General features: G+C 39.2%; 1 protein-coding gene across 1 annotated transcript; it reads right to left on the bottom strand.

Moving 5' to 3' along the window:
• Positions 1-16433: 16433 nt before the first annotated feature.
• Positions 16434-23915, bottom strand: LLPH (LLP homolog, long-term synaptic facilitation factor). Its single transcript, XM_063309222.1, has 3 exons — positions 23817-23915; positions 22827-23028; positions 16434-18034 (listed from the first exon to the last, which is right to left on the bottom strand). The coding sequence occupies exons 2-3, from the start codon at positions 23014-23016 to the stop codon at positions 17871-17873; spliced, it is 354 nt and encodes a 117-aa protein (XP_063165292.1). The 5' UTR covers positions 23017-23028; positions 23817-23915; the 3' UTR covers positions 16434-17870.
• Positions 23916-24663: the final 748 nt, after the last annotated feature.

Genomic DNA, 24663 nt, shown 5'->3' with positions numbered 1-24663 from the left:
GGATCCTGTCAGATGACATTCCTTCATAGACGGGATCTGCAACATGCCCTTTCTGCTAGTCTTGGTGGGATGGGTAGATGTGACTGGGGACAGGCAGTCCCTCAAATCATCTGACCCTGTGCCATGTAGGGCTTTATAGGTGATTACAGCACCTTAAATTGAACCCAGAACCAGACTGGCAACCAGTGCAGCTTACAGAGCAGAGGTGTAATTGTCTGTGCCACTACATCTTGTACCAGCTGAAGTTTCAGATGTCTTCAAGGGCAGCCCACAACGAATAACACAGAGATGGGCAACTCATATTGGGGAGGGGGGCTCCCAGAATTTCCCCCAGGACAGGTGATGCCAATGGCTGGAAAAGCATGAAAATCTGTGGCACACTGATCATAGTTTTTAAAAGACCTATCATGTAATATGGGTGCATTAAATCTGATGTGCTTTAAAATCTCTATCCCCACTGTTTTGAAGTCTGAAGAACAGAGGGCCCTCGTGAGCTAAGGCTGAGAGTCAGAAGTGCCCTATGGGCACAGAAGTGGGATTGAAACCAGACACATACACAAAAAAAGGGTGGTTAGAGGGGAGAGAAAAAGGGAAATTGCCCAATAAAAATCCCTTTGGGCTATGGTTAATGTTAGGAGAGCTCAGGATTCAAGAGAATCTCAGCTCCTCTCATCCTGGCCACCCAACGAGAGGAATGTTTCTCTGCAGTATCCCCCCAAAGTAGCCCCCCTTTCTTCAGATTCAGAGAAGGGAATCCCACAAACCGTGTGGCTCACGGCCTTCTGTCTGAAGGGCCACAGAATTGAAGCCTGACAATATTTTAAACACGTTTCTATTACATTCCAATTTCACTTTAGCCTTTTGATTTTAAACAATAATTACCACATTTTAAAAAACATAATAATCCATTTTTATTTTTAAAAACTGTATCTTTAATCAAAAACTGATAAAATGTGTAGTCAGGCTGCCTAGCTGTATTTTAGCAGCAAACTTATGTTATACAATTGTTTTGCCCAGGGAAATGTATTTCAAATGTATTTTTATTTCATAAAAGCTCATAAAGGTGCCAGCAACCACAGCAATCTCATACACATGGAAAACCATTATGGATTGAATGAACTGAAATTTCAATTTATACAATCATCTAGTCTGGTTTTTTTTTTCTCATTTCAACCACAGGAAGGAAGGAAGTTTGTTTCAACTCAGCTTTTATTTTGATAAATCGAAGTGTATCCTGGTCTTTTCAACGCTGTCTTATCATGCATTTTGGATTTGCAGTAGCACTGTGAATGGTAACACACACTTCATTATTTTAAAAAAGACTGAATTGTAGTGCTCTAATATGTAAGTATCTAATTATAAAAGCCATTACTAATAGCAGTTATATGATGGATGCTGTGGAAACAGACCACTATGCTAATTATGGTGTTTTGATTTATAAATATATAATTACAAAAGCCAGTACCAGTTGTGGAATGGATGCTGTGCAAACAGACCACTATACTAATTATGCTGCAACAGCATTAAAATATAACTGGCAATAGCTTACTAGCACAAAGCAACAGTTCACTGCTAATATGACACCAACTACTATTAATATGTAGCATCACTCCGCTGAACCAATATGTGATCTCATTGTACTATGAATAAGTAAATATGGATTATTCCCAACGACATCAACATAACAATACAATAAAAATATCTGCTATTCTTTTCAGGTTACAGTACAATCTTGAGTCATACAGGCTGGAGTTAAAACTCTCTCACTCCTGTGAAATGCCATTCCTAAATCATATGAAGTGTACCACCGTCCTAATTTAAATATGTAAATCAATGAACAGAAGAGCAAGATTTTTGAGATACTTAGGGCCAATAAGAATTTCAAATATACAGGTAGTCCTTGTTTAGCAACCACAACCGGGACCAGCAACTCAGTCATTAAGTGAAATGGTTGCTAAGTGAAACTGTGTGTGCTTATGATCTTACTTCAGCTTTCCTTTGCTTTACAGCCCTGTGAAGGTCGTAAATGTAAGGATTCGTCGCAAAGTTACTTTTCTTGCCATCATTAGCTGTGAATGGTTGCTGTATGAGGCAATCGCTGAATGAGGAATAACTGTAGTAGTCACTATCAGCTGAACAGAGAATATGCATAAATGATGATACTGTATGTTTCCAAGAGGTGGAGATTTTGAACATAAATAGGAAATTGTATACATTGTCAGCCCTTTAATGTAGACCAGACTAGGAAACCAACGTCATGCCAGGACAATATTACTTTAATAATAAAGATACAGTAACAGAATTTAGACTTTCAAAACGTGCTTCCCCCCTCCCTCCATCTTTGCGAGAACTAGGGAGAGTTTTGTCTGAGGCATTTTATCAGGTTACAGTTCTGCCCTGGATTCAGGTTTCTTTTATCTGGCCATCACCCTGGTTATGGCTCTTCCCCATCCCTCAAGGCCATTCCCTCAGCCCACTACATCACCTACTTGGTCTACATGCAAAATTTTCAAAGGAGAATGGAAAATGAGAGAATAATGTAATATACTGCAGAGTGTGGATAAAGCAAAATGTCAAACCTTTGAGAAATTAAGTTCTGAGTAATGTGACACTCTCACATTAACCTAAACACTTTTGGCCCTTTATCCTTCTATGGGTTTCTTGACTCTGGGCTAAATACATGGTCTCCATCTCAGAACAGGGCCTTTCTCTTGGTGGCAGCACGCCAATTATGGAAACCTGTTCTTAAGATTCTACTGGCTTCATCTTTGTCTAGTTTTAGATACTCTGTAAAGACATTTTTTTAATTAAGCAGACTTTTAGTATGTTTTAATTCAATTATTTTGTATGCATCAGCTTGAAGATTCCTTTGAGAAAAAAAGCAATTTAGGACTTCTGGGGGAGGTATGACAAATTGAAGACATCTCCATGAAAGGTGAGCTGATGACGGTGGCTGTCCTGACTAAGCAAAGGCCACGCCGAGACGAGGAGAAAGTCTCTAGTGTTTTATTACTGCTATTGTAGACAGAAAATCCTACCAAACTGAAGAAGCGTGGGAAAATCCAGACAGATAAACCCCAAAATTCAAGGCAGGTCTGTTCTGGGTGTCTTTGAATGGCAGCTCAAAGTCTCTAACCTTCGCATGTGTTTTCCCCCCCAGATAGGGGGCCCCTCCTGCTCACCATCAGTACTCATGACAGTGGCAAAGACCAAAGAGCCAGTGAGTAGACCGGTTCTTTGGAACCTCTCTGGATAAGGAGAGGATGGGAGATCACCCGCATGTGCTTCAGATGGCTGCCCCTTATGAGGAGAGTGCAGAACAGCAGTTTTCTGCAGGTTTAAATGCCAGGAGATGAAGGGATTATCCATTTTGCTCACAACTGTGGTGAAGACTTTTAAAGGACACTAAGTTCACAGCCCTCACTTTCTAATCACTTTCAGAAATTGCCTATTAATCATCTTAAAACTATTCAGAATGACAAGTTTGAAAAGTCATCAGGTGAGTTTTATCTTCAACTCTGAACAAAAGAAAAATTAATTAAAAGCTTAAGAACTTAAAGAATTTGAAATAAACAGCAAAAAGCTAAATAAGATTTTGATCTAAGAAACTTATAAATGGATTAAGGGTCCAGATAAATTTGGAATATTGTCTTTTACTATAAGATTTTGGAATTAACTACAACAAATAGCTTCTCATGGGAAACAGACTTATTTTGGCTACCCTGGCTATGGTAAGCCATAAAAACTGCACACTAGAGGGGACTAAAGATTCTAAGCAGAAGGAAAAAAAATACAAGCCTGTTCTTGATGTCAGTTAACACTGGATTTACAAAACAACACAAAACGTTGTAACATTGGAAACATTAAAGGAGATCTTTGAAGAATGGAGCCAGAAATAGTAACTACAATATCAAGACTGATGTCACAATGATGTCTGTTTCTATGGATAGACTATGTTGAAAAGATGTTAATGAAGGAATGACAGATGTGGAACAAATTGTATCTGACAAGATAGAGGAAGTACCAAAAGTGGAACTACAAAGGACAGGCCAAGAGAATTTGGAAAAGGACGCTTTACTGGATCTACAAAAGAAACTGGCTGAAGTTTTAAAAATTAAAAGGAAATACAAATGATAAACCAAGAGAATGACCTGGAAAGTGTTTTGTTATTGGATTTACAAAAGAGGTTTGTCAAAGCCTTGAAGAAACATCTACAATGGGATAAAGAAGAACTGAAGAGACATCAAATCCTATGACAGTATTTGATTGAATTAAAGATTAAGACTGTTAGAAGTAAAAGGAAGGAATATAAAGTTGTTTTATTTAATTAAGGTTAAAATAAGGTATTTTGTTTTGCAAAGTTTTAGTGACCCTTTATGGACTTTTGCTGACACCAGGATTGAATAATTGATGTTTTATTGATTTGCTTATAGATAAGGGATGGGATATGGGATGAAGAGATACCTGTTTGTAACCTTATAGGGGATGAAGTGTTACTAAATTTGTTTTTACTAGTAGTTTTTCTTTATTATATTCTTTCTTTTCTTCTTCTTTCATTCTTTTTTCCTGCACCTTTTTTTTTTCTCTCTTTAGGTTTAGTTTGTATTAGTTTCTTTAGTTTTTACTAAAGAAAAGCCAGTTGCCAAGCACCCAAAATGTGATCATGTGACTGTGGGGGGTGCAACTTTTGCCACGCTTGGAACTGCTTTACAGGCTGTAAAAAAGCCATTCTGAGGCTGTTGTAATTTTGGCTCATCATTAAATGAATGGTCATAAGTCGAGGACTACCTGTACCTTTCTTCTTACCTTATTCCTAACAAATGCATATATTCACATGTCCTGTTTGAAAGTCCACAACATGAATTTGTGTATGCGTGAGCATGCGATTAAGTGGCTCTGCATCCTATTGGAGTCCGCCTCTCCATGATCACTCAGAAAGGCAGAAAGTTTCATTGTTTGTTGTCAGAGAGGCAGAAACATTATGTGTAGTAACAATATAGAGAATAAAAGCATTTTCTTTGCCATGATCTTGTTCAAAGCAAAACTAAGTTTGGCAACATGCCTTTAAAACTGTGATGAAGATTCCTATACTGTGCTGATCTATAGTCTGAGCTATTCCCTTGTCAAAAGTATACTCCAGAGACGTTTTGAAATTATAATCAGCATATGGCATAGGACGAAACTTCCTTGCATTGTAGGAAAAATTAAATAACTTATTATCTTCCCTTTTTTCAAATTAGAACAAGAATGAAAATGTATAGAAATGCTAATACTAATTAACAGTTTGGGGCAGTTAAAAACAATTACTTTTTCCTCCTAATTTCCTATTTTATATAACCAATTGTTTTCTTTGTACAGAAAAGAATTTCATTTTTATGAGGACCCACACTGAACTCTTTTTTCCCCCCAGTTAATGTTTAGGATCATCTGGTTTGCATTTAGCATTCTTATGAGTCATTTTACTTTGATAGGAACACTATGCTATAGAAAACTGCTTCTAATAATTTAACTTTTAAAATCAACCACTGGATCATGGATTACCTAAGGAAACTACAGTTGGAGGGGAAAAATAGACCCCTGATGTTACATATTGTTGCCTTGTGAAATGAAGATCACTTGCAGTAGATGTTTTTAATCCATGTGTGATCAAATTTTCCATCTTCTTCTGCAGCCTTCCTCAACCTGGTGCCCTCCAGATGTGCTGGCTAGCATGCTAGGATTAGAGGAGCTGAAATGACTTATCTTAAGGGCACCAAGTTGGGAGGTAGGTTGTTTTGCTGTTCATATCATTTTTCCAAGTTTAATTCTTCTATTTTAGAAAGGCACCATATAAAGATGGGTGATAAAATGCTGTGTATTCCCCTCCTGCTGACACATCATCTGGGCAAAACAAAATTGTTATATTTGTCTATCTTCTTAGGTACTTTACTACATGCATTTCCTGAGAGTGAAATCATTTCTTAAAAAGAAAACAAAACAACCACTCATAGGAAAGAAACTATTCCTAGATGAGGACTTAAACAGTTTTTTTTAAAGTTCACTTATGTGATTTATATGAAAAAAATTCACTGAGAAACCCATAAAATTCCCACAGTGTCCTAGAGTACAAATTTATTTCAAGGAACAACTTTTAAGTAGACAGCTAGAGAGTGTGACTAATGATTGAATCACCATTTGAGACAAAATTGGCCGGTTCCACTTTGAAAAGGAAGCATTTTTAAGGCAATTTGTGCCAATGACATGGAAACATCTTAGAAAGCTGACTCTAAGATGCCTCTGCTGGTGGTGAAATACATTTCAAAATTTGTTCTAACTGTTGAACCTAAGTGAACCAATGAATCTTAGATCATACATGGAGCAATCTGTTTCAGACAAATGCAGGAGATATGCTGTGGAGCAGGAGGGAGCTGAAAAGCCTTTTGCCTGTGTCTTGGAGCAAAATGGGCTGTGTTATATAGCAAAGAAATCCTAGGAAGGTAGGAAGAATTGCTTTAGAGGCCAAGACAATCAACTGCCCACTGTTATTCTATAATAGCATTTCACAGGCTGGTGCTGTCCAGATGTCAGCCACATGAAGCTTGCTGGATGGGAATAGGAACTGTAGCCAAAATACCTATAATTCTATAGCATTTCCCAAACTATTTAAGTTTTTGACTATGTAGAAAAGCACATCCGTCCATTACCACATTGGCCAAATTTGCTTGTTTCCATTCTTCTCCGCTAACCTGCTCACTATTGCCTCCTTCCCTGCTGGCTGAACTAGTGGTACATCTATGACCTACTCTACTGCCTCTATCATCTTTGTTGCTATGCTTTTTAAAAAAGAAAATAATTGGTAGAAAGTGACAACTGTGGGGAAAATCACTGCTTTTGTGGACATGCTGCCAGTGAGGATACCATGGCCTACCACTATTCTAGCTTCCTCATCTGTTGTTCATTCCCAAAAGCAGAACCTAATTGATTAATTTGCCTAGGATTTTCTTTTAATGGTATATCCCAGCTGCCTTGACCAGCTGGCCCATGAAGAAGCACATCTTCTATAATGATATGTGGGAATGACCTTGGGAGACTGGGCCCAGAGATGTTGCCTAGGAGATGGTCAGATAAGAGACAGCATAGATTGTGGGCAGAGCAAGAGGCTCAAAAGAGACCCACCCTAATTTCTTGGGGTAAAGGAGATGGCAGGAGAATAGTACTTTCAGACTTCCAAGATTCTTTTAATGTAGCCTTACAATAATGTAGAATTAGCTCATCTGGTTGTGCTTCCTGTCTGGTCTACCTGGTAAGGCTGACATCATCATCGTTAATAAACAATGTTGAGTCATCCTGGATTTAGTGGTATACAAACTGAATCCATCAATCTGGAGACCTGCTGGATAAAGGGTCAGACCAAAATCCCCATCCAGCCAACAACGCACCACTTGTTACTGCATTTATTTATTGCACTTAATATATTTATTAGGGCTGCAGTGCTTCGTCTTAGAAAGGAAAATGGTGCTTTGCTGCTCATGGAGGGCCCTTACATAGAACCTGTCAGCAACTCTTTAAAATAGCTGGGTCTTTTGCAAAGATCATGCAGCTGCCCTCCTTGCTGTACCCAGAAAAGTTATGCCTGGTTTAATAGCTAAACGTATTAAATTTCTGACAGGTGTTACACACAAACCCAATACACGCCCTTGTCCTTTCAAATCTGAAGTGCTGCATAGCCCAAGCATTTACAGGTATGTCTCCTGCTGTGTCGATATCTCAAGGTTTTAAAATAATCACACAGACATCAAAATCTCAAAATCAAAATGGAAAGTTACTTTAAAACCAGCATAAATCAACAATTTCAGTATTTTTTGTTCTTCAGGTTCAAATCCAATGAGCAAAACTGTGGATATGGAGGAGAAAATGCTGACATCAGAATATTCCACAATTTCTATCACATTAGAATGATTCCTTCCCAGAACTGCTCTCTCTCTGCAGCCATTCCCCTGGCTGAATTAGAGAAAAGGTGGACCTGCAGTATGCAATTCATCAGCTCAACAGAAGCATTGTGTATTTGGCTTGAGACACTGATTGCACTCCCCCAACTCCACTTCAGTTGCTCACTACAAGAATAACTGCAGACCTGCTATCAGAATATACATGTTCCTCTCTTCCCTCATCCCCCTTCCCTTTTGCATTGTGTCTGTAAACTTCTGTTTCTGTGAATATAGCAACAATACTTGAAATTCTGTAGGTAATTGTTCTATTTCTATGCTATATATTGCTTTATCTGTTGGAGGTATGTTAGCGCTGAAGGCCCAGCTTAGGTGGCACCATCTAGCCAATCTTGGCTGATCTCAGAAAGCTAGCCAGGGTTAGTTAGCTGTCTTAATTAGCACTGGATGCAAGACCACCAGGAAATTCCATCGCTTTAAGTTAGATTGGGAAGTCCAAAACACAGAAGGCGGCAATGCAACCACTTCATGGGCATGTCTGTGAAGTTCATCTTGAGGGAGACTATTATCTTCTCCTTGGTAGCACTGGGCATGCCAGCTATTCAGCTTTCACACTACACGAGTTTCTTTCCTCGTTCCTTATTCACTATATGTACACAAGCCAGAGTTTTGAACTTGAACCCACTGCTGTTTTGGTCACACTTGACACACTGATGGAACAATGTCTCCTGCTGTGTCAATATCTCAATGGAAAGCTGGAATGCTGTTTGGAGAATCACAGAAAGGTGCAAATGCCATGCCCAATGTTCCGGTTTGAGAAGACAGTGCTATGAAAGATAGGATCTGTGGGTGAAAATTATGTCTCCTGATTCAAGTGACAGTCTTCTCCAGCTCAGTCAGGAAGGGAGGAGAACAGCCACTGGCTCCTAAGTTATCAAATGCAATTCTCCCTCTCCTGTGCACCTTGCACCTCTTTCCTTCTTCTCCCCAGTGGAGCTTTGTGCATTTTCATTATGGGGGAGATACTAAGGCCTTTCTTGCAAGTTTTTGCTCCTAAATCATGGACCCTAACCCTAACCTGAAAAGATGGGAATTATGGGGGTTTATCCGCAGGTCATCCTGCACCAGTACCTTCATTCCAGACACACACACACCCCGCCAAAAAGCCCTTTTTCCCTTGTGTCCACCACTTCCCTTTCCCCCATCATGGTCCAAGCACACCTCCCTTGTTCATTTTGGTCTCATCCCATTTTGCAGTGCCTCTCCCTAGCAGCACACCAGCCTTCCGAATGCAGAGCCCCCCTGCCTTGCAGTGCAATCTCAGTGATGCCAACCATTAAGAAAATGGCAGTCACCCAGCTCCAAGCCTTCTCTTCCGCCCCCTTTCCATATAAATTGCCCTCCCCTTCCAGGGTTGGTGCTGCAGTTTGGCGACGCTTTGTCTTCCTTTGCAATCTAACCAGACTCCCATAGGGAAGGAAAACATGGCTTCCAAGCATGTGTTTAGCTCTAACAATACAAGGCCCCGAAACTACCAGAAGATCGCAGCAGTTGTAGCTATGAAATGAGAGGCAGAACAGCAACTGAACCGCCTCCAGGACCGAGGCCTGTGCTGTTCCACCAAGTCTAGACTGGAGACTAGGGCCCAGGGGAGAGACACCTGAGCACCTCCGCCCTCTTAAGTGGAGGTTTGGATGCGAACCAAGAAGGCCACCAGGTTGCTCCACTCCACAGTGAAGAGGTCCGGCTCCTGCAGAGGCCTCATTTCATGCAGCTCTGTGGCCTCTCTCAAAAGGGGCGCATGCAGCTCCTTGCCTCCCTATAGATATTTTGCGAGGCTATGGTAGTGCGACTGGGAGTTGCCTTTTGCAGCAGACTGGCCACACAGCCAGCCGCTTCCCTTGCAAGCGGGACACAGCCTCCCAACTCCCAAGTGGCAAAGAGGACGAAGACATTGCACATATGTCCTGTTCTCCAGCCATCAAAGCTGCAGCTGTGGAAGCTCTTGCTCTTGGCTTGTCCAGGCAGACCGGGACAGGACCGAGCACTTCCATAGTTTTGCACAGACAAGTCCCCCACTTTCCAGAATCCCCCCCCCCAGATTTGCTAGCATCCCTGAGTCCCCCGGGTCTTGACCTAGAGTTTGAGAACCCCCGGCTTAGACAACTGCTCCAATTACTAGTAACGTTTGAAGCAATCTGATTTCATTTTAAAAAAGAAACTGCTTAAAGAGAAACATGTACACTTTTTAAAAAATGGATATCCTCTTGCACTGAGCATGGAGATGTATATGTATGTACTTTATATGCGTGTGTGTGTGTGTGTGTGTGTCTATCATCTATCTATATATTTATAATCTCAGCAGACTTTCAAAACCCACCTTCCCTGAATTCTACTAACACGTTCTAAGGAAACACTCCCTTGGTGTATATACACTGGGGTCTAATACAAGCCCTTTTAGAAGGTATTCAGATTTATTAGCGATGGCTGGATATGATCACAAAGCAACCTACGGAAGAAAAGGAACGGATTTCCCACTGAGTCATATTTGGATATGATCCAGTCACCGTTTGAATAAGCAGAGTGCTTCATTAAGAAGCCCAGACTCCAAGCAAACAGAACAAAGAAAAAGGTTTTAAGGCCCCTAGTAGGAGGAGAGGAGCAGTGAAGATGCAGTGTCAAGTCCATTCTGTTAGAAGCCCAGCAAATAATACCATTGTTTATCTCATATAATAACCAGCATCACAGATATTTCCACATTTACCATTCACTGTGATTCTGGGCAGAATTTCCGAGTTTGTCATTCACAAAAATATGACTTCTGAGAAAAGGATTCAAGAAGATGGAGGAAAACAACTCAACATTTAGAAGTTGAAGTTCATAAATCAGAGCTAGCTATTAAACCAAATTGCTGAACTAAAAGATTTCACTCTTCTCAGAACAATAGAGAGATAAATAATCCAATGTGATACAAGACAGCTGGTATGCCAAGGATGTCCTAAAATTGTTTGATTATGGTTAGAAAAAACTCACAAACTGTGTTGTATCCCTCTTTTAAAATAGTGGTCATTTGCTAAGAGAATGCCCACTGACCATCAATATTAAGAAAAATGGCTGAAATTTTATACATAGAGCAAGAGTTCAGCTCCTTTTCTTTTCCCTAGTTTTTCAAATTAAAATATTTTAAAATTATTAAGTGTAACTTATTTTTAAATTGGCACCTGCAACATGAAGTCATGTAATAAAATGACTGCTGCCTAAAATATTACTCAGTATTTCTCAATCCCGATTTTTATTTATATATATATGTATGTATATGTGTATATATATGTATATGTGTGTGTGTGTATACACACACACACACACACACGTAATGATTTACATGCTTCCTTACAAATGTATAATGAAATGGGACTACGTTGTATTTTTAAAAAAATCTGGTTTAGAAAAAAGAACTCAGAGTGCTGTTTGTTTTTTGTAGCATCTAATATTCTGGGGATTTCTTAAGGGGATACCATTTGATACTATCAAAATATGCCTTAAAGTGAGTGTCATGCTGGCTGAGGGTAATGGGAACTGTAGTCTAGTATATCTGGAGAATACCAAGTTTGGGGAAAGCTGCTTCATGTCTTGGTTGGGAGTACCATCATTCGTCAGACATTGTCTACGTCATGGCAAAGTCCAGAAATGCTCCTTTTGAAGGAAAAATGTTTTTTTTGTTAAATAGTCAGGTTCACTTACCCTTCTTTTTCCAGTTTCCTTGGGGTAATAGAGGAGCCGTAGGCACTCCATAAGACAGCCAGTTTGGGGCAGTGGTTAAGGTACCAGGATATAAACTGGGAGTCCGTGAGTTCTAATCCTGCCTTAGGCACAAAGCCAGTCACTTTCTCTCAGCCCTAGGAAGGAGGCAATTGCAAACCACTTCTGAAAAACTGACTCCAATAATGTTAAACCATTGTAATAGAAATAATTTTAAAAATTGTTGGAGGTGTAAAAAAGAAATTGGGACTTATTCACATTTATGGCGGGAATGTGAAGATTAAAAAAATATGGGAAAAGGTTTTTGCTGAGATTAATGAAATACTATCTATTAATTTGCAAATAAGTCCAAAAATTGCATTATTGTTAAATTTTGGAAATATGAAATTAGAGTGGCAAAAGAAAGATAATTTTTGTTACTGCCTACTACATTTTTGTTAAAAAATGGAAAGTGGATTATGAGTATGACCTTGAAGATTGGTTTAAATAAGTATGGAATATTGCTATTAATGATAAATTGACATGTGAATTAAGATATAAAAAGCATTTGGTGAAAAGGAAAGATTTTGATGTTATATGGAGTGAATTTCTGGAATATGTTTTTGTTAAAAGGGAAGGGAGTAAAACCAAATCAATATATATTATCTTTTTGGAGAAGAGGGCTTATTAAGAATTATTAATAATAAAGAAGTGTGATAATAAAAAGAGATAAGGAGGGTTATAGGTCCCACAGGTGATGGGTGCACGTAGAGGTTAAGTTATAAAGTTCTATGTGTTATGTTTTGGTTGTTTGATTGAATTATTTTATGTTTTTTATTATTGGTTGTGTGTTTTGTAATTTGTATTTTAAATAATTATATTAAAAAAAAAAAACCTTGCCAAGAAAACCGCAGGGACTTGTCCAGGCAGGCTCCAAGAATTGGACGTGACTGAATGGATTAAAAAAAAAAACACTCCATGGAAACTTGTAAATCCCAAACATACATTTTTAAGTTGTTATAAAAATTTATTTGTTTGTTTGTTCGATTTCTATAGCCGCCCATCTCAACAAGTGAATCTGTGGTGAAATATTTCTAAATTATAGATAACTGTTTTCATTTCACAAAGACCTTAAATAACAATACTTTTTAAAGAATATTTACCCATCAAACAGAACACATTAACACCCTGTAATTCCAAACTGACCAACCAAATTTATTTATTTATTCAAATGTATTATGGCCACCACCTCCAGAAGACTCTTTATGAATATTTTTATGATTGCTGTTTAGATTAGTTGCTATTGTTTCATTTAACAACAGTAAATCAATCCTGAATCAATATTGCTTATTTTCTTATATATGTATACCCAAGATTAGGCTAACAGGTATAATTGCTTTTAGTATTAATCAAGTATATGGATAGCCCACTGAAGCAATTTCAGCCCTAGATGCAGGTTGCTGTTGCTACAATACTTGAAAACCCATCTCCTTGAGTTTAACAGATTCATACAGTGCCATCTACTGGATATAGCAGATTATAAAGGTTTTATTTACTCTCCTAACAACTATAAAACTTGTTCTTGTAGACAAACTTCCACATCCCCATGTTTTTAGAGAGAAAAAGAAGTCAATAAAAATTCAAATTAGTGTCAACTGAGCCCTGGGTAACAGTTGGCAGGGAACTGAATGGAGACCCTCAAGTGCTGCTGAATTATTAACTGAAATGTCATCAGAGGTTAATCACATTTCATTATTGGGTTGCATGTGAACTAGTGACCTAAAGGAGAAAAATTAAGTTTCCCTCCATTTACTGATTGCTCTGTTCATCCAGGCAACTTTTACTCTGCATATTTCAGTTTCCGGATGTACGAGCTTTCTCAAGAGCTTCAAGAAACAGGAAGAGACACTTTTAAAGTTATACCCTCTTTCCATTAATCAATGCCATGGATACATTTATTTCAGCTGTAGAAATATTATGCAAGTTCAGTTGAGCCATGTTTTGTGCCATACTAGCAGCAAAAATAGTAAGAGGCATTTAAGTTTTCTATGTTTATCATAATAATTGACAGGACCCAAAATGTCAGTATTAGTCCCCCAATATTCTGTTGTGGCCTATTTTGATATGATAGAAGAGTACCCCTGTAAGAATCTGCTAAAATGACCCCATGCTGAGATGCCTGAATGAAAGAATTTGTATTTAGTTTTTCAAATAAATGCTCAATCCTTAACAACAAAAAGGAACATAATTGGTGCCCAATAGCAAAACTAATGATTTTCAAATATCGACTTTCTATAAAACTGATAGTTAGAAAGGAACAACTTAGCAGATACAGATGACCTGTTTTCAACCATTCGCTCCGCAATGAACTCTGAACAAGTCTAACACTCAAACACTCTGGCAGGTGAATAACAAACAATTCATTTAATGAGGCCAATGGTATAGGTTTTATTTGGAATTCCCTGTGTGATTGTTGTCTTCCTTTTTCTGGTACTTCTCTTTCCAATAAACTGGCTTCATTGGTTTAATAAGAGAATTTCTCATTAAAACCTTTCCTAGTCTTTTTTCAAATCTGGAACAAGGTTTATTTTACTTTTATTAAACAAATTTATATAGCTGTCCATCTACCAAAAGGAACTCTGAGCTGATATATAAACTTTCTTAAGGTTTGGGCTTCTGGCAGGAAGGTGCAAAGACCCTCCTTTTTTTTTTTCACAGGGCTGGACTAAGTGGAGAAGTCATCAGTAAAAATGGTCAAAACCTTCCTAGCCAGAATGCATCCAGAAGTTAGCCTGGCTGGCAGTAATCTATGATAAGTATATTTTACTGGGGAATCCTTGGAAGAATTATTACAATTGCTCCCTAACTCTGTAAGATCTATTAATTATACAAGCTCACTATAATTCGTTTGGTGAGAGATACACCCAAAGATGAACTTCTTACCCAAATGCAATCACAAAAGTATGTAACCTAACACTTTCCTCAGTTTATCTGCAGAATTAAAACAATGTTGTGATGCATTATTTTAACAGTAGCTAGCTAACCTTGGCTGATCCCCAAAAGTTAAGTAAAACACACAAACCTAAATGAGGTTGAATGAAAATTAATACATCCAATTTTATAAGAAGCCAACAGATAGCAGTTCTGACAAACTAGAAACTCTGCCATATTCTTTAGCATCTGTTCTTTAATTTCACTGGTGGGAAGTTGTGAGAAAAGGTTGTTACTATTTGTGAAATGGAAGCCTACAGTGAATACTCATCAGTGCATTTTACACAATGCTCCATTATTAAATTTTTGATTTCCAAAGGAGTCCCTCAAGGTAAAATTCACTGCCAAATGCAGGTTGTTTATGGTGATAACATGAGTACTGTGCATCACTGGGCCAAAAAATGTAATGATGGTCAACTGGAAAACGCTGATTTGTGTGATCAAGAACGAAGTGGACAACATGTAACAGCAACCAACAAGTTGGTTGATGAACTGATTATGGACAAGCAGCAGATCACTCAAAAAAATCACTTTTAAGCTTGGTATATCACAGAAACATACTGGTCATATTATTAATGTTCTTCAATTTTTTTGAGATTTTTTTTATCCTGCTTTTATTATTTTTATAAATAACTCAAGGCGGGGAACATACCTAATACTCCTTCCTCCTATTTTCCCCTCAAGAACAAACCTGTGAGGTGAGTTGGGCTGACTGTGTGTGACTGGCCCAAAGTCACCCAGTCATCTTTCATGCCTACAGTGGGACTAGAACTCATATTTGAAAGTCTCCTGGTTTCTAGCCTGGTGCCTTAACCACTAGACCTAACAGGTTCTTTAGAAAATTTGTTTGGAAAGTTTCTATGAGATTGGTTTCTTGCATGCTGATGGCAGAGATGAAAGATTCAAGAATTGAAATTTGCCAGCAATTGTTGTCACACTATGAGAATGAAGGTGAGGAATTTCTTCACAGCACTGTGATGGAGACAATATTTGGCTTCATCATTATGACCCATAAACAAGGCATCAATACATGGAATAGCATCAAGAAGCTTCATTTACGAAAAAAATTCAAAACCCAGGCTTCAGCAGGAAGACTCATGGTTAACAGTTTTTCTGAATACAGACAGTATTATTCACATGGATTTCCTTGAATCTGGCATCATTAGCAACTCAACACTCAAAAATTTGAACAACCATTAAGCAGCATTTGGAAGCAAGAAGGAAATTTTGCTGCAACATGACAATGCTAGGTCTCACACTTCACAACCACCCATGAGGCCGTTGCAAAGTTGGATCTCACCATCCTACCACATGCACCATACAGTCCAAATATGGCTTCATGCGACTTCAACCTTTTCCCCAAATTGAAGGAATACCTTTATGGGCAACTGTTTGACTCAAATAAAGATGTGGAAAGGACAGACAGGATCTGGTTGAAGAAACAAAGTGTGGAGTTCTTTAATGATGGCTTTCACAAGCTTGTCCATCATTAGCAGTAATTTGTAGTGAATGGTGGTGATTACCCAGAGAAGTACATACATGTAACAAAAGAGCTATGTCAAGAATTATTTTGTTTCATTTATTAAAACATTCCTACTTAAAGTTATGGAGGTGGAGGCATAACTTTTCTTCTATCTCCTATATGTTTTTAAATAAGAAATAGGGCTTGTTACTGACCTTGCTCATTTTTAAGTGCATTCCACAACATGCTACTCTTGCCCCAGCATGGCCTTTGATCCAAGAGACAATGAACACCCTTGATTTAAATGGAAGTCCTGGCAATTTCTTTTATTTAAATAGAGCAAGATCACTTTGTTTTGGGATATAACAAATCCTACCAGCAGGTGTCCATAAGTATTGACATCGTAAGAAGACCCATTAAATGTCAGACTGTGAAAGGCATCCACATGTAGCCAAAAAAATTTAGAATATGCCAATCATTCAATATTCAATAGCTTCATGGCCTCACTGCCTGCTCTATATTTGGAGGGTATTTTAGAAGGGTTTTTGAAAAGTTCTTTAATTCTATTCTTGTAGCTACTGTAAGTCTAAAAATTATTTAAGAAACTATTTTAAAATAGTATTTTTATACAGAAACTGAGCCATTCCCTCATGTAATAAAACTCATTTACATTTCACGTTACATTCAGTTCTTCAAAATCAGAAGTAAACATGCCAATGCCATATAAGAAAACTGAAATCTAATCACCTTTAAAATCTGAACACTTTAAACTCCAACATTAGGTTTGTTATTTGTAATTCCAACTAAGTTGGATGGACCTTACCTCCATGTGTATAGAACTATAATGTTACAATACAGCCCTATGCAGTCTATGCAGAAATAAACTGCAGTAAATTCTCCAGGGACTTACTTTCAGGAAAGGATGCATGGGATTGCACTTAGTCTTAATGTTTCAAAAGGAAAACATAAAGCTCCAGATTTATGTATTATTGTCAAGCTAGGCCAGAACAAAACAGAACTTGAGGAAACATTTATATTTGGCTATACTGCACACACTACACAAAACTTTTCCCCTGAAAATCAGTGGCATTCCAAAGCTGTTTACTTTGGATTAGACAATGCTCTTAACACTTCAGTGCCCTAAATTCATTGATTTTGGCTTAATTAGCATTGAATATTAAACTAAATATTAACAAATTTAAAAAGACATTTAAGAATGAGAAATGACAACAAAATATATTCCTGCCAGATACATTTGAAATGGTTGTAGCAGGCCCAAAACTGAAATACTTATTTCTGTTGAGAATAATCCAATAATCAGTTGGGGCTAAGTTCCACTGAAATGAACAAGCAAGAGTCCTGTGGCACATTAAAGATTAACAAAGCTACTATTGAACAAACATTTATAGACTGACAGTGGCGCACAATACCTTACCTTATAAAAGAACTCTTGTCTTTAAGCTGTTCTGAAGACTCTGCTACTTTGCTACACCTGACTAATACATCTGCTTTTCTGGAAATCTAAGTCAACTGAATGTTAAAGCATTTGATGGGAACTTGGTTGCCACTGGACTGTACCTATGTTTAGCTCAATTACAGTCCAGTTTGTACATAGATAATTGGAACTTCATTAGCCATATTCCAAAATTAAAATTCTGAAAATCTGAAACAATAAAACAGAAGTTTGCCCCTTAGGACTGATGATATAAAACATTAAGTCCTTTTTCCCCTTATTTCTTAACATTTACCAGACTCTACCATGTTAATCCTTTTGATACTTTAGACTTATTTTTCCCTTTGACACGCTTTGCCTTCAGCTTCTTTCTCTGCCTGGGATTCATCCATACTGGATACTGTCCATGCTGATCTAGAAGAGTTTTCTGATTTCTTTTGACATCTGTGTCCATCTTACTTCCATCTAGGAAAAAAACACATAAAGAAGTGAATTGCTGTATCAGCTGAAAATAGTACAGTTAAAAGTTAAGAAAAAAGAAAATGGAGGAATAAAATAACAACAGGGGTTATTCTAATGCTGATAGGAGGGTGAACAACTAAGAAGTGAGGGAAACAGTATGAGAGTATGTATATGCTTATATTACAAATATTATGATTCTTAAAACAGTTTCTAAAGTGTTAGCTGTGATAGTTCCTTGTACAAATAACAAAACTGAAAGTCTAAAAAAAATTATGTAACTGAAAAAAGATTTAATAAGAGATACAGCCAGGTGAAAAGATCTGTTTATAATTTATAAACAAATGATATTTCCCTCCTTGCTTTCCACTGTCTACCTCAGTGTTTCTCAACCTTGGCAACTTTGTGGACTTCAACTCCCACAATTCCCCAGCCAGTCCTTTATAGGCTTCGTCCACCTGATTCTCATTAACAGCATTGTTCTTCAACTCCCAGAATTCCCAGCTAGCCTAATCTTTGCTAGGAGATGTTCAATGGATAAATAAGATACATGCGTAACAACATAGCCTATCTCTGCAATAAATATGCTATCTGGTTACTGCAAAGGTACGTTTGCTAGGAAAGCCTTTGGCCCAGGAGAAATCAGAAAAGTCACACACCAGGCATTTCTATAAAAATAATTTTATTTACAGAAATAAACATATTTAAAGGCTGTTTGCTGAGAGGAGAGATTTCTCTCAGCTGCATATTCTCTGCAAGCCTACACAGAAGGGAAACTGAAACTAAAACAAGTTCAGGCAAATTCCTCCCTTAGGCAATGCAACCATTAACACGTGAAAAGGGGACAATTAAATTCAACCTCTTCACCCAGCCAAAATGATTGGTTACCATAGTAACCTTAATCTGTAGTAGAAAACATATTAACACTCCCCTTTTTATACTACAGAATAAGATGCAAACCAATTTTCTTTGACAACTCTGTATATCTTTCCATTCACAATATTTGAACATCATTTCCCCTTTGGTTTAACAGAAAGCTACCATCCTTCTTCCTGTGTATTTCCAAACCTAGGTTATTTGTTACAGTTCCAAGGCTTTTTAACGTGAAATGGCTTTTCATGCAGGCTTCAAAATCAAGCCTTTGTTTTTCTGTTGGCATGAACAGCAGCAAATCATCAACATAAATGCACAGATACATACAACCTTGTTTTAACCCATAGATTGACTTCTGCAGTTCACAGACTAGATTCTCCTTTTTCATAGCCAGGGGGTTGCTGCATGTATAATTTGTGGTCTAAATTGCCATAGAGAAATGCAGTTTGAATGTCATAGTGGTGAACTGACATTCCTTTGAGTGCAGCAATTTTTAACAGTAATCTAATTGATTCACCTTTAGTAACTGGTGCAAAAGTCTTGTCAAAGTCTAAATCTTTCCTTTGAGTGAACCCTTTTGCAACCAACCTTGCTTTATATTTTTGGATTTTGCCATCAGCATCCCTTTTCAGTTTGAAAACCCACCTGCAACCTAGACAGTGTTCATGGGAAGTAGATTTACCAGTTTCCATGTTTTATTTTCTTTGAAGGATGCTAACTCCTGTTGCAGGGCAGAATGTCAATTTTGTGCAATCTCAGGTGGTGAAGCATTCACTTGTTCTAAAGACTGAGGTTCTGTGAATATGTGAATAACCATTACTGTTTCAGCCTGAAAACATGATGGAGGAACGCCTTTATTACTCCTCTGAGATCTGCGAGGTAATACAGGGCTTAAATTTTGACTCCTATCACTTTCCTGAGAAGCATCTGTCTCATCAGACAGATCTTCAGTTTGCTTTTCTGGTTTAATGTCCTCATCAGGCAAAAGATCACCATCAGCAAGTCCTTGCTGTTCTCTTGTGGTGGTCAGATCAACTGGAGAGCTAGAATTTAAGCTCCCCCAGTTTTGTTCAGCAAAAGAAGCACTTTTGCTAATTATTAATTTCTCTCCCATTATGAACCTGTAGCTCCTCTGGCTTTGTTCATAGCCAACAAAGATGGCTTTCTTTGTTGTGGGGCCTCCTTTCCTTCTCTGTTGTTTTGGAATATGAACCCAAGCAGTGCTACCAAACACTCTAAGATGGTTTATCTTTGGTTTCACACCATAAAACAAATGGAATGGAGTGTCCTGAATCACAGAGTTATACAATCTGCTTTGTACATAACAGGCAGTAGATATTGCCTCTCCCCAATACTTAAAAGATGTGAATCTTTAAGCATGCATTCCATCGCATTTTGCAAGGTTCTGCCCTTTCTTTCAGCAACACTATTTTACTGAGGGGTGTAAGGGTTAGAATTTGTTCTATCCCCTTTTCTGCTAGGAACCTTTTGAATTTGTGAGAAAGGTACTCTCTTCCTCTATCACATTGGAGTGCAGATACAGGCCTAGGGAATTTTCTATTTGCTCATGTCACAAAACCTTTAAATTTCTCAAATGCCTCATCTTTTTGTTTTAAGATATAAATGTGTATCTTGAGAAATCATCAATGATGGTCATTGCATACCTTGCTTGTCCAAGACTAGGAGCAAAAGGACCAATGTCAGAGTGTACAATTTCCAAAGGTCTAGTTGTAACTCTGTCACTGTGCTTACTCACAGGAGCTTTTAGTGTTTTGCATTCTTTGCAAACTACACAGTCTAAGTATTTATCACAGGGTTTTATCTTTAGGTCAGCACACAACTGTGGCATTTGTGCTATATACTTGAAATTAGCATGACAAAATCTCCTGCGCATCAGGTGTACACATTGGTCATGATATGGTGTGTTGCCAACTGCAGCCTTGCAGCTTGGCTTCCTTGCATTTTGCACAATGTACAAGGAGTCTTTTAATATACCAGTAGCACACAATTTTCCATTTTTACGTATCTCACAACCATTTTTCTTAAATGTTATGACATACCCTGTTGCAGCCAATTGTGCCACAGATAAAAGGTTTGATTGTAAATTTGGCACATACAACACACCTTTTACAGTTTCTCCCAAGCAGGATAAATACAAGTCACCTTGTCCCATAATTTTGGTCACAGACCCATCAGCCAAAGATACACTTTGTCTTTCAGTTTTAGACAGTGACACAAAAGAGCTTTTACAATTACATAAATGACAATTGGCCCCAGAATCTAACACCCATACATCAGAATTACCCTTCTCAGCAACCTGTGCAATCTGGGTTGTCTGAAGAGCCTTCTTCTGTGTTGCCCTTGTGTTCTTCTTCTCTGTCTTTCTACTCTTGGGTCTCAAGGCACAGTCTCTTTGCAAATGTCCAGCTGAACCACAAGTGAAGCATCGCTGGCTGGCCAGTGCTGTGGCCTCAGCTTCCTTTCCCTTCTTTTCCCTCATTTTCTGGTACTGCAGCTTTCCAGAAGAGATGGGGCGGAATCTTTCCTCTCTTCTCCCATTCAGCGAGTAAGCGCTGTGTAACATACGATGGGGTGAGGTCTGCTTCAGGCATAGCCTCCAGGGTACAAATCAGCGTGTCCCACGTTTCATTCAGTGAGGACAGGAGGATATAGGATTTGTGAGAGGTGCAAATTCCATTCCTCTCTCCTGCAACTCAACAAACAGCTGCTGAATATAATGCAGGTGCTCAGGAAGGCTATCTTCTTCTGCAAGGTAGGCTTTGTACAGCTTTTTTGTCAGGGTAACTTTACTCCCTGCTGTTGCCTTTACATACAAGTCTCTCAAAGCGTCCCAAATTTGCTTTGCAGACTGCATACCTTGCACGTGGATGGATTGTCCTCAACTCCCAGGATAATGGTGGCTCTAGCCCACTCATCCTGTCTCAGCCATTCAGCACTGGGATTTTGGGGGTTTTGCTCACCAATTGGCAGCCAAAGATTCTCTCTGTGAAAATACATCTCCATCTTCAGGGCTCAATTCAAATAGCTGGTCTCTGATAGGTGCTCCAGAGGCATTGCTGAGGGCTGGGAGGTAGCCATGGCTTCTTCCTTCTTTTGCAAGTCACCTCAGCTGGCTTCTTTGTCCTGTAGACCAGCAGTTGATGGAAAATCTCCAGGTGGCTCCAAAGAAAATCTTCACAGGTCTTTGCTACCTGCCTTTAAATTGTGCATGAGGTGTGGAGCTGATCTCTCTATTCTCTTTGGGTTTTACTGGGCTTCTTAGTGGGTTTACTGGGCTGCTTACTGGGCCCATAACCTGTTGGCAGAGTGCTAGGAAAGCCTTTGGCCCAGGAGAGATCAGAAAAGTCACACACCAGGCATTTCTATAAAAATAATTTTATTTACAGAAAACAAACATATTTAAAGGCTGTTTGCTGAGAGGAGAGATTTCTCTCAGCTGCATATTCTCTGCAAGCCTACACAGAAGGGAAACTGAAACAAGTTCAGGCAAGTTCTTCCCTTAGGCAATGCAACCATTAACATGTGAAAAGGGAACAATTAAATTCAACCTCTTCATTCGTCAATTCACAGAAGCAGTCTTATCTGTATACTGGTACTGGGTGAATTTTTTAAAAGGAAAATGCTGAAAGACTTACAAAGCCAAGGGAAATATGAGAAACAGCAGCACCAAAAGAATAAAAAGAAGAGAGCAGTATTAGGTGAGAGATATACAGTACCATGATTCCAATTTTTCAGAGACCATTTGCTGCATCCTTAGAGCAGTGTCTCCGAGCCTAGGCAACTTCCAGATCCATGGACTAACTCCCAGAATTCTCAGCAATACCCATCTTAGCTAGGAAATTCTGGAATTTGAGGTCAACACATCTGGAAGTTGCCTAGATTGGGAAACAATAATCTGACTCACCATCTGAATTGTTTTTCTCCATGATTTTCTCAGCAGGAACAACAGTTACTACTTCTTTCACTTCATCCATTACAACATCACTGTTGGTTTTCAGGATGCTCTGCAACCTGGCAAGTTCCTTGGGGGCATTTTTCTTTCTCTTCTCTGCTCGCATTTTTCTCTTCCATTTGCTCCTTAGGCTTTTTGCCATTTCTTTTTGCTTCTATAAATGGGAGAATAATGCATAGTGCAAGTATGACAGAACAGAACAAGTTACTGGGCTTCTGTAAACATCAATTTGTGGCTCCCCAGGATCTACATCAACTTCCCCAGAAATCCAACTACATCGATCTATTTATGCATAGAATCAAAAATGTATTTCCGCAGAGACACTCCTCAACAAGCAATTCCTCAACAAGCAATTTACAAGAGATTTGGGCTCAGTTTGGAAACAAATCTGCATTGATGGCTCCTTACTTGCAAATAATACTTTCCTGCTTCCTAAAGCTACATAAGATCCTAGAAATGGAAAACTTTTACACAAAGTCCTGAACTTCCCCCATAGCAGAAGCAATCTATGGGAAGCTTTCTAAAGGGCTAGCCACCACTGCTCGTTTGTCCCTCTAAACTATGGCAGTTCTGAGCAGTCAAGTTAAAATCGCGGCTCATTATTTAGGATAAGAATGCTAAGTATGGGAGGTTTCCTGGGTGTCCCCCATCCAAGGACTCCTGCTTAGCTTTTCAAGATCAGCCATGGCCAGACAGATGCTGCCCCCGAGCTGGTCTTATGAGTTGGGAGCTACTCCATTTCTTCTGGGCCAATTTGTCAGAGATAGTCCTTGGCCAGGAGGCCACCAGGGAATCCCAGGGCTGTGGATTAGCCTAGAGAGTTGAACCAACATCTCAGACGAGGCAACCGTAAATCACCGCCGTGCTGTCGGCAAGTATACTGGGCGGTATAAATACGGCAGCTGCTCTAGAAAATACCACCCCGCGCCCTTCCTTCGGTACCTGAGCACGTGGCCCTACAACTCGCAGCTCCCCACGTTCGCTCCCACCGGAGGTGGCTGTAACGAGCGCCTGGCCGCCACACTCCTTCCGGAAGTGCGTAGGCTTCCGCTTCCCCGCGGGGCCGATGAAACGGGCAGCGCCGAGAAGTCGCGTCCTTCTTGCGATGCCCCACAGAGCCCCCTTGCGAAATCGTTCGGTACTGCTCGAAGGGACCTGCTGCGGCCAGGGGAGGGTTGGCTAGAGGGGTTCTCGGAGCTGCCGGGCTGTAATGGCCGACGTGTTTTCTGGAAAGAGCCAGGCGGGAGTCCTTGCCCTGGCAGACCTAGCGATGCTTTAGGTGCAGTTTCTCGAGCAATACTTTCTTCCTTGTCACGGGCCAGGTATGCTAAGCGGAAGGTTTGGCGGCTATGGTGTTCGCGGCTTTCCTTTGAAAAAAAGAGCATCGTTAATTTTTCAACCTGTTTTAGCTGTGATCCACAAAATCATCCAGCTTCAAAGAAAAGGCCTTCGGCGACGCTGTCGGACAATAACCGGCGTGGTGGTTCAACTCCTCTCGAGAGCAGGAGGAGGTAAAGCTTTCAGCCAGAGGGCAGAACGAGTTGGCGAGAAAAGCAGGCGGTCCCAAAAAGCCATCACTTCAACCTCCCGTAAATGTTGTCTGTTCGAGTAACACTGATGACTACATTCAACAGAGCTTACTTATATTATATACCTACGTATTCAATCTTCTGGAAAAGAAAATTAAGAGGTGACATTTTGGGGCAAAGCTCCAAAATTATGCCAGCATCCAAGTATTAGATTCTGATGGTGCACTTGGAAAATATACCTGCATTTATGGTATTTAACA

Source organism: Candoia aspera, chromosome 7 (genome assembly GCF_035149785.1).
Source record: "Candoia aspera isolate rCanAsp1 chromosome 7, rCanAsp1.hap2, whole genome shotgun sequence".
In the NCBI taxonomy this organism is placed as follows: Eukaryota; Metazoa; Chordata; class Lepidosauria; order Squamata; family Boidae; genus Candoia; species Candoia aspera.
The sequence above is the reverse complement of the archived record's forward strand: the minus strand, read 5'-3'. Positions and strand labels throughout refer to the sequence as shown.

Bases quoted from the DNA above. Each gene is read 5' to 3' on its own strand.
- LLPH (XM_063309222.1), bottom strand. From the start codon at position 23,016: ATGGCAAAAAGCCTAAGGAGCAAATGGAAGAGAAAAATGCGAGCAGAG. The intron at 18,035-22,826 runs GTGAGTCAGATT...TTTTTTTCCTAG, and splicing joins GGAGAAAAACAATTCAGATG to ATGGAAGTAAGATGGACACA.